At 36.1% G+C, this 14,148-nt stretch overlaps 1 protein-coding gene across 2 annotated transcripts in view; it reads right to left on the reverse strand.

Annotated features, from left to right (window-relative positions):
- RFX7 (regulatory factor X7) overlaps positions 1-14,148 on the reverse strand; it is a 154,801-nt gene that overhangs the window by 9,773 nt on the left and 130,880 nt on the right. For both annotated transcript variants that reach the window (XM_055099050.2, XM_055099048.2), the window contains exons 6-9: positions 6,484-6,604; positions 5,118-5,198; positions 4,311-4,518; positions 1,032-1,327 (exon numbers count right to left, since the gene is read on the reverse strand). In XM_055099050.2, coding sequence (XP_054955025.1) covers positions 1,032-1,327; positions 4,311-4,518; positions 5,118-5,198; positions 6,484-6,604 — 706 coding nt within the window. The remainder of the gene's footprint in view (positions 1-1,031; positions 1,328-4,310; positions 4,519-5,117; positions 5,199-6,483; positions 6,605-14,148) is intronic.

Below are 14,148 nucleotides of genomic sequence, written 5' to 3' on the forward strand. Positions count from 1 at the left end.
AAACCACTGCAAATAAGATACAACTACTGTCTACTCCAGTTTGCCCTATAATGAATAGTGCGGTTACCATGTATTTCATATTTTAATAACATGATGATGATAATAGGAACAAGAAAAACGATAAAATACCTCCTAAATATTATTATCAATAATAACATAAAGTACCAACTTACTCTCATTTTAAAAGTCCCTTCATCATAACCTCAGTTGTGTGAGATAGGAAAGGAGGAGACTGTTTCCTTATCTACAAATAGAGGTTAATAAACTAGCTAAAGAACTTGGCCAAGGTTCTAGTCCTGTATCTGATAAGCCACGGATAGGCCTACATTTAAGTAATCATTACACATTAGAATTTTACTCCATCTGAATGTAAAAAAGAAAAGCGTTTAAATTAAAAAAAAAGACTGCAATTAAATTATCTTGGCTGGGTGGGGTGGCTCACGCTTATAATCCCAGTACTTTGGGAGGCCAAGGCGGGTGGATCACTTGACGTCACAAGTTCAAGACCAGCCTGGCCAACTAAAAATACAAAACACAAAAATACAAAAATAGCTGGGTGTGGTGGTGAGTACCTGTAATCCCAGTTACTCGGGAGGCTGAGGCAGAATAATTGCTTGAACTCAGGAGGTGGAGGTTGCAGTGAGCCGAGATCACAGCACTGCACTCCAGCCTGGGAGACAGAGCAAGACCCTGTCTCAAAAAAAAAAAAAAAAAAAAAAAAATCTTGGCTCAGCCAGGGATGAAACAACTCTAAAAATGAGAAAATTACTCACTCTTACATAAAGCTCTGAGTGGTTATGTGCATACTTTGTATGTCTTGGATCTTTATATTTTCAATAATGTTTCATAGCTTACTTTGTAATCAACAACATACATCCTGAATAAAAGACTGAAGGGGAATGAATCTTCCTGTGGTCACAAAATCAGTTTGTGGCTACCCTTATACCTGTCTTCTTTTCATCTGCCACTTTTAAGTAAACAATTGATTTCCCACCATCCCAATAAGGCCAAATACTATTTAATTATATTACCGGAATGGGACTAGGGACAGCTGCCACAACGATACCAATAGGTTGAGGAGAAAGGATTGAAGGATTTCCATTAGGAAGATTAGTCACTCCATTGCTTGTAGCACTTTCTGACTTTTTTGCTGCAGATTCTCCTGGCAAAGGGGATTGTAGTTTCTGTTCTTGCTGCTTCTTCTGGATTTTCCGTTGCAACTGCTGTTTAGCATCAATTGGAGATGGCAAAGTCTTCACCTGAGGCTGAAAGGAATTACTTTCAGCTGTAGGTATAAAAGCAGAAGGCTGGGTAATTCCTTTCATTCCTGAAAATAAACAGAAAGGAAAGCTGCAATAAATACTCTCCTTTATAGAAGGGAGGTTCCTTTGAATTTCTTTGAGAATGTAGCCATCTACTGGACAAAGCAACCAAAATGGCAAATTTTAACTCACAATTTCTTTATGAAGCATTAGACTTCGAATTTATAAACAATTGTCAATATAGTTTTGTCATCTTACAATATGGTTCAACTCAGGCGACAGTTTCAGTTAACAACAGGATTTTAAAATCAGGTGACAGTTTCAGTTAACAACAGGATTTTAAAAACAGTAGCTATATCATAAATGTGCAGAAGCTAAGATAAATGCCAACACAGCATTTTTACATTTTCTCAAAGGTCAGTAAATTTCCCTCCCCCCATTTCTAATCAGAAATAAATACATGTATTTTCATGATTTTAATATTTAGCCCATGAGGGGCATTCAATAATTCAATAAATATTTGCTGAAGCCACTCCTCATAATGGAAGAAATTTGTATGGAGAAAACAGTTTTTAATCCTACCAGCAATTCATGGAAATAGGCACTCTTATTTTATTGCTACTATACAATGATTCCAGTATGACCTAGAAGAAATTCAGAAGCAGAATTTCTTAACAAGACTAAAGTTAAGATATTCCAAAAAAGTGTCACTGAGAAAACCTTTAAAACAGTAAGATAAACACTGAAAAAAATTGACAAAATAAGCAAAATATAAATTTTAGGAAAAATGGATTATAAAATAAAAATTTTTTAAAAGCTCATTTCAGATTTAGGGCGTGGCATTGAGATCATTAGAAAGTAAGTTGTGGGCAGTAAAAACAATGAAGAGAAGAAAGGAGAGGAACAACTATCCTGCTGGTACACCTTGCCCTTTCTTTTCTTTTCCCCATCCCAATTTCTGCTTTTCATCATTCTAGTTAACAACAACAACTTGGTGTGGGGAGCAGGAAATAGACAATGAGGAAGCTATAACTCTCTCCCCATACTCAATAATGATGAGGATCTGTTGAACCCCCAGCCCCTTTTAAAAATCACAATTTTTCATCTCAAATCCAGCTCCAGTTGTTTTGCCCCTTTCCGACCCCAAGCCTCAGCTCTGGCTTCTCAGCACCTGCACCCTGGAGAGCCTCTGCCAATGGCTCATAGCTTGGCTGTCTTATCCTTCCTGCCAGGGTTTTGAGACAGGAATGAGTTCCAAGCAGCTGACTTACAAAAGGACATTTGTAACACAACCTGTTCTTAATATGGAGACTATATTTATTAAAAAAAAAATTCACCTTCAAAGGATAAAAATTAGTCTACTATCAAAGGTCTTTTTTGAAAAATATAGTAAGGGCTGAGATCAAAATTTTGAGAGACATTCTAAAAATGTTTTGAGTAATGATACAATTGGTAAAGTATTTACCCTCTCAGGCTGATTGCTTTCAAAAATGGAGTGTCTTTTTAATATATGTAATTTTTAATACTTTTGTTAAACTCACACCTTTATTTGCACTTAGACCTTAAAAATTCATTCATTCAATTCATTCAACATTTCCCACAGTTAGACTTTGTGAATGACAGAAATAGGAAAGAGATGTTTCTTTTCCCCATGATACCTCCTAAATCCTTCATCTGTTGATGTACTCTTTTAGGTGTTGGCAGGGGCAGGAGAAAGACAGCAGAGCAAACTGAAGGGCTCATTCCTTTTAAAGCTTATTTTACTATATGACATTATGATATAATTGAGTGAAGCTGGGCTTTGGAGACAGACAAATCAGAATTCAAATCCTGGCTCCATTACTATGTGCCCATGGACAAGTTAATTGACCTCCCCAAGTCTATAAATTGGGAATAAATATCACCTATCTCACAGGACTGCTGGGGGAATTAAATGAGGTAACATAAGTGAGCTATTTAGCTCGATAAGGCTGGTCAAGCATTCTCCTGCTGGTCAGTACAATGAATAAACAGACTTAGGTCCTACAGTTTACATGCAGACAGGAAAAACTCTATGACACTCTTTTTCTGAAATGGGTCTTCAATTGACCACAAAAGGAAAGGTTACACACACATACATCCCACATACTAAATGTAAAATTAGAAGAAAACGGACTCATTATTAATGTGTAAAAGATACTAAAAAAAGAAGTGAAGTTAATTAAGAGACTATAATTCTGGCCAAGATAAATCTATTGTAGATTTTAAAATATTCAGAATTAACACTTAGAAGGACAGTCCTTGCAAAAATAAGTATCTGATCACTATATCACTACATTTTTAATAGACATCCTGATTTTCTAGAATAATTTATCCACTCTAGGTTTATAAGGTATAACTGAAATAAGATATTTTTAAAAATTCATCAGAACTGTTATTTTACACAACTATTAATTTAGGAGGGAGTCATTCTAACAAGACTGTCAATTCCCAAAATTGTCGATTCCAAAAACTCATCTTTGAATAAAAATAGTCATATGAATACACAGTAAAAAATATCACTCTTGTTATTTTTTAGTAAGGCTTTGTACGGTTTTGTTTTTTTGAGGCTAAGTTACCTGTCACAGTGTGCAAAGATAATTTTATTTATAAGCATTAGTTTCTGGAATGGGAATCTAACAAGTAATTTTAAAATTTAATCTTATTATTTTACTTCTCTTATTAATTTAGATACACATATACATATATGTACATATAAAAGTACATATAAACACATTCTATAAATGTAAAAGTAGCAATGGAAAAATTAATAACATATCAGCTGGGGAATCTACAGTTTCATATGCCAGCAAAGCAATATATAGAAACATAGCATTAAGCTTTATAATGAAAGGATTATTATTTTCTTGGCTCAACAAACCCATCTGAATTTAGTGTTAAGTGGAGTAAGAGTGAACACATGCAAGTACTAAAAGGATGAAGTTCTTTGATCTAACTCTTCTTTTGCTACCAATTCTAAATACAATAATACCTCTGTCAGTTTTTAGCTTGTTCACAGTAATGTTGTACCTGCTGGTGCTGCTGCCATTACAGTTAGAGCTGCCATTGACTTGGTGCCTATATAGTGACTTTTTACAAGGAAGCGGGCTAATTCCAAGACGGTGTCAAATGGTTGGCTTAACACTTTCTGGGCCCACTCACACACAAGACGGCAAGCAGAAGAGATAACTTCTTCATCAATATTTTGAAGCTGCCCAGAAGGTTCAGCTCCTTCCAACTAGGCAAAGAAAAAAGGAAATGTTAAAAGACCAGAGAAATTAAATTGAAGCATGTTAAAGATATGTATTCTTAGTTAGAAGATACAATATAAATCTGTGGGTTAAAGTAGTATGAATTGACCCACTGGCAGACATATAAGAGCTTTGCAAATAAGGGACTCATACCCACTAGTGCACAGCAGTCAGCAGCCTTGCGAATATAACATTTTAAATGGTTTTTAAACATACAAGAAGACTGATATTTTGAATCTTTCTAATGTCAAAACTATGCCAATAGCCACATATTTTTTCTAAAATTCCTATAAAACATATTACATGATGACTGACTTTTTCCTCTTGACTATACACACATATAGTCAATATGTATTTTGGAAATATCGAGAAATCAGTAACTTCGAAACTTTTGTTCCTCCAAATTTCATGTTGACGTAGGTCATATACACTAACATTTTTCAGCCACTGTGTGATTTTTTTTTTTTTTCTTATTTGTAAAAGGCACAGTCGCTAGCCTTAACCAAATGAGACTTTGCAGGATGCATTTCAATGTTAATATAAAGGTACAATTTTACTTATTAAAAAGAAAAGGCTGAATTCTTACCCCATCTCCAGTTTTGTGAAAGTCAAGGTTGGGCAGTGTTGGCATATGAACAAAAGCTTTTTTTCTTAGTCCACTGTAGCAATATGTAATAAACAGTTAAGGTCTAAATATTCAAAATTAAATGAATTGCTTATACAGACAGCACTTTAAAAGTAACCATATATGAAATGAGAAAAAAAAATCAACATGACATAACATCTACTTTCTGAATTCTTCAGTAAGAAAAACCTTAATATTAAAAACCTGGGACACTTTTACTCTTTTGAAACTGAAATACCCCTTTAGAATGTTAAATACTACTGTCTTAAATGAAAAGATTCTCATCTGTTATAAATTTTATGAATAAATGTTCCTAATATGCTGTGCCAGCCACCAGTAACAAACAGGTCAGAAGGAAAGGAATAGCCAGATGGAAACCTGGCACAGGGAAGGGAAACTTTAGCCCAGGGCTCTGGGACAAAAACAACTCTTAAGAGTGTCACAAGGGCTTTAACCTTTTCGTTTCTCTTTTTCCACTGAAACATACAGGATTATCGCCTGTAACATGCCAAAGACACATCAAAACATTTTTGTTTGCATTTGGGAAGCAAGAATAGGTCGTGCAACTAGTGGTTAGAGAACACCTGGAACCATTTTAGAAAAGCACGTTTCTTCCCTTCCCCTTCCTCTCATCTCCTCCATTTTATGCTCTGAAAAAAAGACAAGAGCTAAGGGGGAGAAAATGGATGTAATCCTAATATGATACAGAGACCGTCTATTTTACAATCTTCTTCTAAGAGGAGAAAGAACTATAATGAATTCTTAATTTTAATTTCCTTATTTCTGTTTGCTCCTAAGTATTTCTCCATCACAAGAAGGACCTTTTCTGTACTCTGGCTTTAATTTTAATATGGGCTTTAAATGGATGGCTGAAAACTACTTGTACTGAAAGATTAGTGTTTCTGTTAAAGTTCCATAAGATTTTTTTTTTTTTTTGCCAAGGAGATCCCCTATGTTTCTAAATTAAAGGAAGAAATGAAGATAAGCTAGCCTCTTTTTCCACTTTTATTCTTATAATTGTTAAACATATGGCAGGCCTCAAAACTTCTTACTGTTAAAGGAGATCAGACCATTAATAACACTTTACATTGATAGACTAAGGTAAAATCTATCACAATTCTAATCTATGAATAAACCATTATTTGCTATTTCTTTCATAGTGTGATAAATACCTGTGAAAGTTACATTTGCAATTATTCTACTTAAGCTTTTGAGTTGCTTTAATTTGAAGTTTATTTCTAAATAAAGTTGCCAGTTGAACTACAACAATAGATGTTCTATAACAAGTGAGAACATAGAGATATTACTAACACCATTCTGGTAAAGGATATTTAGATTTGCCTCTTGTGCCCAAACGACGTGCCTTCATGTTTGGAAAGACATTTTTCATGATCTTTCCAAAATCAGCAGCACTTAATGGATGGTAACCAAGATTGTCACAATAGCTCCTGCAAAAGAAGGAAGGACCAATTTAGAGTGACAGAATTCAGAATTATATCGCAGGGTGCTATTTCAATACAATTTGATCCTTCTGACAAAGTGAAGCAAAGGATCTTTCAAGTCATTTGCCACAATGTCTATGATCATCACTCTTTGGTGATGCATGTTAACTCAGGTTTAGTTAGCTGGCTTCAACCTCAGGGTATATAGTCCTGCTTTCAATAACATTCATAAATCCTGCAGTAAGATATAATGTTGGTACAAAGTTTTCGAATTACAATCCCAACCAGTGCTCATAAATGAATATATCCAGCTCAGCCAGTAGGGCTGTAAGTTTCCACATATGTATCAGGCTCACATACTGGGATAATTTCCAATATACATATCATGCACATCAGACAGAGATAATACTACTAGGTGGTTTAAAATTTAGAAACATGATATGTTTGAACTAAAAGGGACCCTACGAATATACCAACACTCTCATTTTACTGATAAGAGAAAAAACAGGCAAGGGGAGAGGTTCCAAAGGTCCTAGTGTTATCCTCCTTCTACCCCCACCATCCCTAGTATTGCTAGGAAAAAAGTTACTTTGTAAGACAGTAACTTCAAGTGGGATCTGGAGACACACCAAGTCTTAACTACTACTGGAATCAGGTGTTCTGTTTTTCTCTAGAGCTGCCAGTCATAGGTAAAATGTCAATCCTCTACCAGTTCAGCAGCAGACCAAGGCCACACCTTATTCTGGCCACCAAGGCCTTTGGGAGAACCACTACCTGGGAAATATGAATGAAGAGGAAGCCAGAGGAATTCCCTTGTCTCCACCTCACCTCTCATTTAGCATCAACCAGGACAGCTTCTTGATGAAGTCATGCAGAAAAGAAATGAAAACAACTGGAACACATGGTGGGCAGGGTGTAATGAAACCGGGACTTGGGTCTTTTTGTAGATTGCTGAATGTCCTGATAACATCCCTAAAGTGACCTGAGCTCAAGAAGTTAAGTTGGGAGAGACTCAAGAGGAGGCAGAGACCCCTGGGAGCCTTAATACAGAAAGAATAAGGGTAGGTCTGGAGACAATGGTATTTCTCTTGTTTGTGGCTTCCCTATTCCCACAGCAAATCCTGCATACCCCTGGGGGTTAGATGGGAAGGAGTAGCCCAGCAAACACATCACCAACAATGCTACGAGCAGAAAGGGAACTAATGTGTACTGAAAGTTTCCCATATAGGTAGTATTAGCAGCTTCATATTTAAATTGAGACTAAATTTGATACTTTGAGGGCTCAGGGGGTCTTGCAAGGTTGAAGGAGCAAAGTGAAGAGGTAACTATTTTGGGTGCTGACAATGGAAACGAGCTGCATCAAATCATAACAATTTCAGAAGCAAGTTAAATGAGTTCTTTATGGTTCAAACCGGCACAAAAAGAAAATGAGAATGAGGCTCTTTTGCACCCCAGGGACTTGACCCATGTTGATTCCTCTACCTGGAACATTACTTTTCTTATCTTTCAAGTCTCTGCTTAAATTTTATGATTTTTGAAAGGATCTCTTCCAACTAAAGCAATGTCCTCATGTCACACCCTCATCATGTTCCCTATCAGTGTAATCTGTTTCTTTTCTTTGCATGAGTTACAATTACACAATAGTTAATTTATTTGTCTTCTTCATCACACTAAGTTCAAGCAGGGCAGTGACCATACCTATTGGATTCGCCAGTGTATTCTCAGCACTAGGAACAGGATTTAAGGGTCATAGTAAGACCATCTGTATTTAAAACTATAATAAACATTAAAGAAACACATTAAAAGACTTAAAAAAGCAAAGAAGAAACATTGCCCCCCTCCGGATCCTAGGACAGCACTGGCAGAAATGGGTGTAAAAAACTGAAATCAAATAAACAGAGGCAGTGTAATGAGACATTTGAGAGATAATATATCCATTCTATTCTCCATCTGTGTTTCAGATTTTGATTTTTTTTTTCATTACATTAGTAAACCAAAATTTTTTACTTTGGCAGAAGGGGTAGGAGAAAGGTTGGCAAAAGAAGTAATGTTAAGTATCATCAACCTAAAGACATAAAGTGAGCAAAATTAATATAGTAAGTTTAGTTTATTTGGGTCAAGGTTGAGGACTGCAGACTGGGAAATGCTGAGAAGTGCTCCAGAGAATGAAGGAAAGGCTCATGTTTTTAAAGAAAAAAGGACAAATTAGGAGAGGGGGCAATTACAAAAATTGTTTGTTAAGAATTCTCATTGGTGTAGAGAAATAACTGATTAGTAATTGCTATACATTGTTGAACTATAGGGTATGAATTATGGTGCCTAGCATATGGCATTGTTAGGTTAGTTTATGGTTACTTGGTGGTGACAGTCTAAAGTCCATACAGCAGGCAGATTACTTAGCTCAAAGAGGGGAGTGAGAGATGACTACTTTCACATTTTAATGCCTCACTGGGCCCAGTAATTTAAAAGAGCTCACGTTCCTCAGATAAAAAGTTTCTTGTCTTTCTTGGTATACAGACGACCAATGCCAAATTTGTTTTTCAATACAATTTATATTGTGTGGTTATTTCACAAAATCATCCAATTCCATCTGGTTTTTGATACTTATTCTACCTTTTGGAAGGATATAACAACCTCATTGTCAAATACTCTGGTGGATAAATATTAAAAGTACTTTGTAGACATAAATAGCTCAAATTATTCCTCCTGAATCATGTCAGAAGAAAACTGCCTATGATTCAAAACTTTATGCTTTGATAACTCATTTCAAACAGAAAATAAAGAGGGCATCAATGTAAAAACAACAAGAACAATACCTAGAATAGGTTCTCAATTTCTTTAATTTTGTGAAATGTTAGAATTGAAAAAATAAATCAGAAGTTGTATAGTTCAACTTCCTGCCAGATGTAGAAATGGTCATACTCTTAAATGATGGGTTACCTCAACACGAACCCTTCTTTGATGGGGAGGACTCTTTATTGTGAGGTGGCCTTATCCAATTTCTAGTGGTTATAATTTTTAAAGAAAAAGAATTTCAATAGGACACCTTTCCCCATTAAGAAAAATCTAGATATTCAATGATTCTTTTAAAAATCTAATTTAGTAAGTACTTACATAATATTTATTCAATTTTGTGCTATATAACAAACCATTGGTCATTCCAGGCCATGTGGAGATCTTTGTTAGTTTACATCTCATTTTCCTGCTTCATAACGTTAACTGCAGGTTGACCAAGCAAGATACAGTGTCAATTAACTCTTAACTCAGTGTCAGATTATACTTTGCAAGACTCAAAAAAGGGTGAGTAACGGAGAATGTTCTGTTTATGCGATCACTAACACTCTAATGTCATTTTAAAAATGAAATAATTTCACACCCGTAATCCCATCACTTTGGGAGGCCGAGGCAGGCAGATCACAAGGTCAGGAGATCGAGACCATCCTGGCTAACACGGTGAAACCCTGCCTCTACTAAAAATACAAAAAATTAGCTGGGCGTGGTGGCAGGCACCTGTAGTCCCAGCTACTCGGGAGGCTGAGGCAGGAGAATGGCGTGAACCCAGGAGGCGGAGCTTGCAGTGGGCCGAGATTGCGCCACTGCACTCCAGCCTGGGCAATAGAGCAAGACTCCGTCTCAAAAAAAAAAAGAAGAAAGAATTGTTTTTTTTTCTCTTGCTCCTTGTTTAAAAGTACATTTTTAAGCCTGAAATTAAGCCTAATATTCAATATGACTATGAACACATCACTCAAAATCCATGGTAACAATTCAGTCTTTAATATTCATTCATGTCACAAATTTAATTGTACAAGTTAAAGGTAAACATTGTTTAATGGTACAAAAATATAAACAATGAATCACAAAAGACTTGTGGTAAAATATAGTCATGGGATACCTAACCATACCTGACATTTTTTGAGTGCTTTCTTTGTGTTAAATCATTTAATCCTCTCAACAACCTTAAGACAGGTAGTTTTATTAAACATATTTTATAGATGAGGAACTTGCACAGAGAGGTGCACTAATCCCTTTATTTAACAGATGAGGTATTTTTATTGCTAATTGATAACTATAAGCATACTGAATGAATAAAGAAGAATCAAATAGCAATAAAAAATGATGCAGGCGATATCGCCACGGATCCCACAGATAAAACAATAAAAAATGATAATAAACCAATAAAAAATGATACAGGGGATATCGCCACTGATCCCACAGAAATACAACTACCATCAGAGAATACTATAAACACCTCTACGCAAATAAACTAGAAAATCTAGAAGAAATGGAAAAATTCCTGGACACATACACCCTCCCAAGACTAAACCAGGAAGAAGTTGAATTTTTGAATAGACCAATAACGGGTTCTGAAATTGAGGCAGTAATAAATAGCCTACCAACCAAAAAAAGCCCAGGACCAGATGGACTCAAAGCCAAATTCTACCAGAGGTACAAAGAGGAGCTGGTACCATTCCTTCTGAAACTATCCCAAATAATTGAAAAGGAAGGACTCCTCCCTAACTCATTTTATGAGGCCAGCATCATCCTGATACCAAATCCTGGCAGAGACACAACAAAAAACTTCAGGCCAGTATCCCTGACGAACATCAATGCAAAAATCCTCAATAAAATACTGGCAAACTGAATCCAGCAGCATATCAAAAAGCTTATCCACCACCATCAAGTCAGCTTCATCCCTGGGAAGCAAGGTTGGTTCAACATACGTAAATCAATAAATGTCATCCATCACATAAACAGAACCAATGACAAAAACCACATGATTCTGTCAATAAATGCAGAAAAGGCCTTCGAAAAAATGCAATATCCCTTTATGTTAGAAACTCTCAATAAACTAGGTATTGATGGAACATATCTCAAAATAATAAGAGTTATTTATGACAAACACAGCCAATATCATACTGAATGGGCAAAAGCTGGAAGCATTCCTTTTGAAAACCGGCACAAGACAAGAATGTACTCTTACCACTCCTATTCAACATAGTACTGGAAGTTCTGGCCAGGGCAATCAGGCAAGAGAAAGAAAGAAAGGATATTTAAATAGGAAGAGACAAAGTCAAACTGTCTCTGTCTGCAGACAACATGATCCTATATTTAGAAAACCCCATCGTCTCAGCCCAAAAACTCTTTAAACTGATAAGCAACTTCAGCAAAGTCTCAGAATACAAAATCAATATGCAAAAATCACAAGCATTCCTATACATCAACAATAGACAAGCAGAGAGCCAAATCATGAATGAACTCCCAATCACAACTGCTACAGAGAATAAAATACCTAGCAATACAGCTAACAAGGGAAGTGAAGGACCTCTTCAAGAACTACAAACCTATTTAAGAAATCGTACTGGGAAAACTCGCTAGCCATATGCAGAAAACTGAAACTGGACCCCTTTCTTACACCTTATACACAAATTTACTCAAGATGGATTAAAGACTTAAATGTAAAACCCAAAACCATAAAAATCCTAGAAGAAAATCTAGGCAATACCATTCAGGACATAGGCATGGGAGAAGATTTTATGAAGAAATCACCACAAGCAATTCCAACAAAAGCTAAAATTGACAACTGGGATCTAGTTAAACTAAAGAGCTTCTGCACAGCAAAAGGAACTATCATCAGAGCGAACAGACAACCAACCTATGGAATGAGAGAAAATTTTTGCAATTTACCTATGGACAAAGGTCTAAGATCCAGAATTTACATGGGACTTAAATTTACATGGGACTTAAATTTACAAGATAAAAACAAACAACCCCATCAAAAAGTGGGCAAAGGACATAAACAGACACTTCTCAAAAGAAGGTATTTATGCAACCAACAAAAATATGAAAAAAATCTCAACTTCACTGATCATTAGAGAAATGCAAATCAAAACCACAAAGAGATACCATCTCATGCCGGTCAGAATGGCGATTATTAAAAAGTCAAGAAACAACAGATGTTGGCAAGGATGTGGAGAAATAGGAACACTTTTACACTGTTGGTGGGAATGTAAATTAGTTCAACCATTGTGGAAGACAGTGTGGAGCTTCCTCAAGGATCTAGAACTAGAAATACCATTTGACTCAGCAATTCCATTACTGGGTATATACCCAAAGGAATATAAATCATTCTATTATAAAGACACATGCAAATGTATGTTTACTGCAGCACTATTCACAATAGCAAAGACATAGAACCAACCAAAATGCCCATCAATGATAGACTGGATAAAGAAAATGTACATATACACCATGGAATACTATGCAGCCATTAAAAGGAATGAGATCATGTCCTTTGCAGGGACATGGATGAAGCTGGAAGCCATCATCCTCAGCAAACTAATGCAGGAACAGAAAACCAAACACTGCATGTTCTTACTCGTAAGTGGGAGCCGAACAATGAGAACACATGGACACAGGGAGGGGACCAACACACATCATGGCCTGTTGGTGGGGCGGTGAGGGGAGGAAAGAGCATTAGGACAAATAGCTAATGCATGCGGGGCTTAATACCTAGGTGACAGGTTGATAGGTGCAGCAAACCACCATGGCACATGTTTACCTATGTAACAAACCTGCACATTCTGCACATGTATCCCGGAATGTAGAGTAAAATAAAATTAAAAAAAAAAAAAAAAGTAAACTGAATGCTTGTATTGTAACCAAAATTACATCATTAAATTTTTTCCTAATATTTATAAAAATAATTAAGAATTATCAATTTTCCATTAAAAGGACTCTTAAGACTTACCTAGACCCATAATGTTATTTTAGTGAGTCTTAGTATTCAAATATTATAAATGACAATAAAGGATATGGGACTTTTGGGAGGTCCCAAAGACATGGTAGAATTACATTGCCTTAAAAGTATTAATCAAACAAAACATTTGCTAGACAATCTGAAAGACAAATGAAGTACAAGTAATATGGTCAAATATCTAATTAGCTTGAGCCTTAGAAAGTGGAAAAGTTGTTGTAATCCTCCCTTATTTTTAAGGAGTAAATAGATCTTAAGACTCTGGAGAGAAAACTCTTCAAAAGTGCCTGACCCTAACCATAAAGAAATTGGTCTTTTCCAGTGAGTGTGGTGGCTCATGCCTGTATTCCTAGCACTCTGGGAGGCCGAGGTGGGTGACTGCCTTAGCTCAGGAGTTCAGGACCAGCCTGGGCAACCTGGTGAAACCCTGTCTCTACTAAAAATACAGAAAAAAAAAATTAACTGGGCATGGTGGCGGGCGCCTGTAATCCCAGTTACTTGGGAGGCTGAGGCAGGAGAATTGCTTTAACCCGGGAGGTGGAGGTTGCAGTGATCAGAGATCACGCCACTGCACTCCAGCCTAGGCAACAGAGTGAGATTCTGTCTCCAAAAAAAAAAAAAAAAAACAAACAACAACAACAAAAAAACAACAGAAAAGGAAAAGAAAAAGAAAAAAGAAATTTATCGTTTTCGTATTGTTCTGTGTTTTGGGCAGAACAATGATATAGTATGTTGAACAATGATAGTAGTACTAGTAAGCCGACCTTAGACTAGGATCATACTAATATATCACCTT

The sequence above is a fragment of the Pan paniscus genome, chromosome 16 (genome assembly GCF_029289425.2).
Source record: "Pan paniscus chromosome 16, NHGRI_mPanPan1-v2.0_pri, whole genome shotgun sequence".
Classification (NCBI taxonomy): Eukaryota; Metazoa; Chordata; class Mammalia; order Primates; family Hominidae; genus Pan; species Pan paniscus.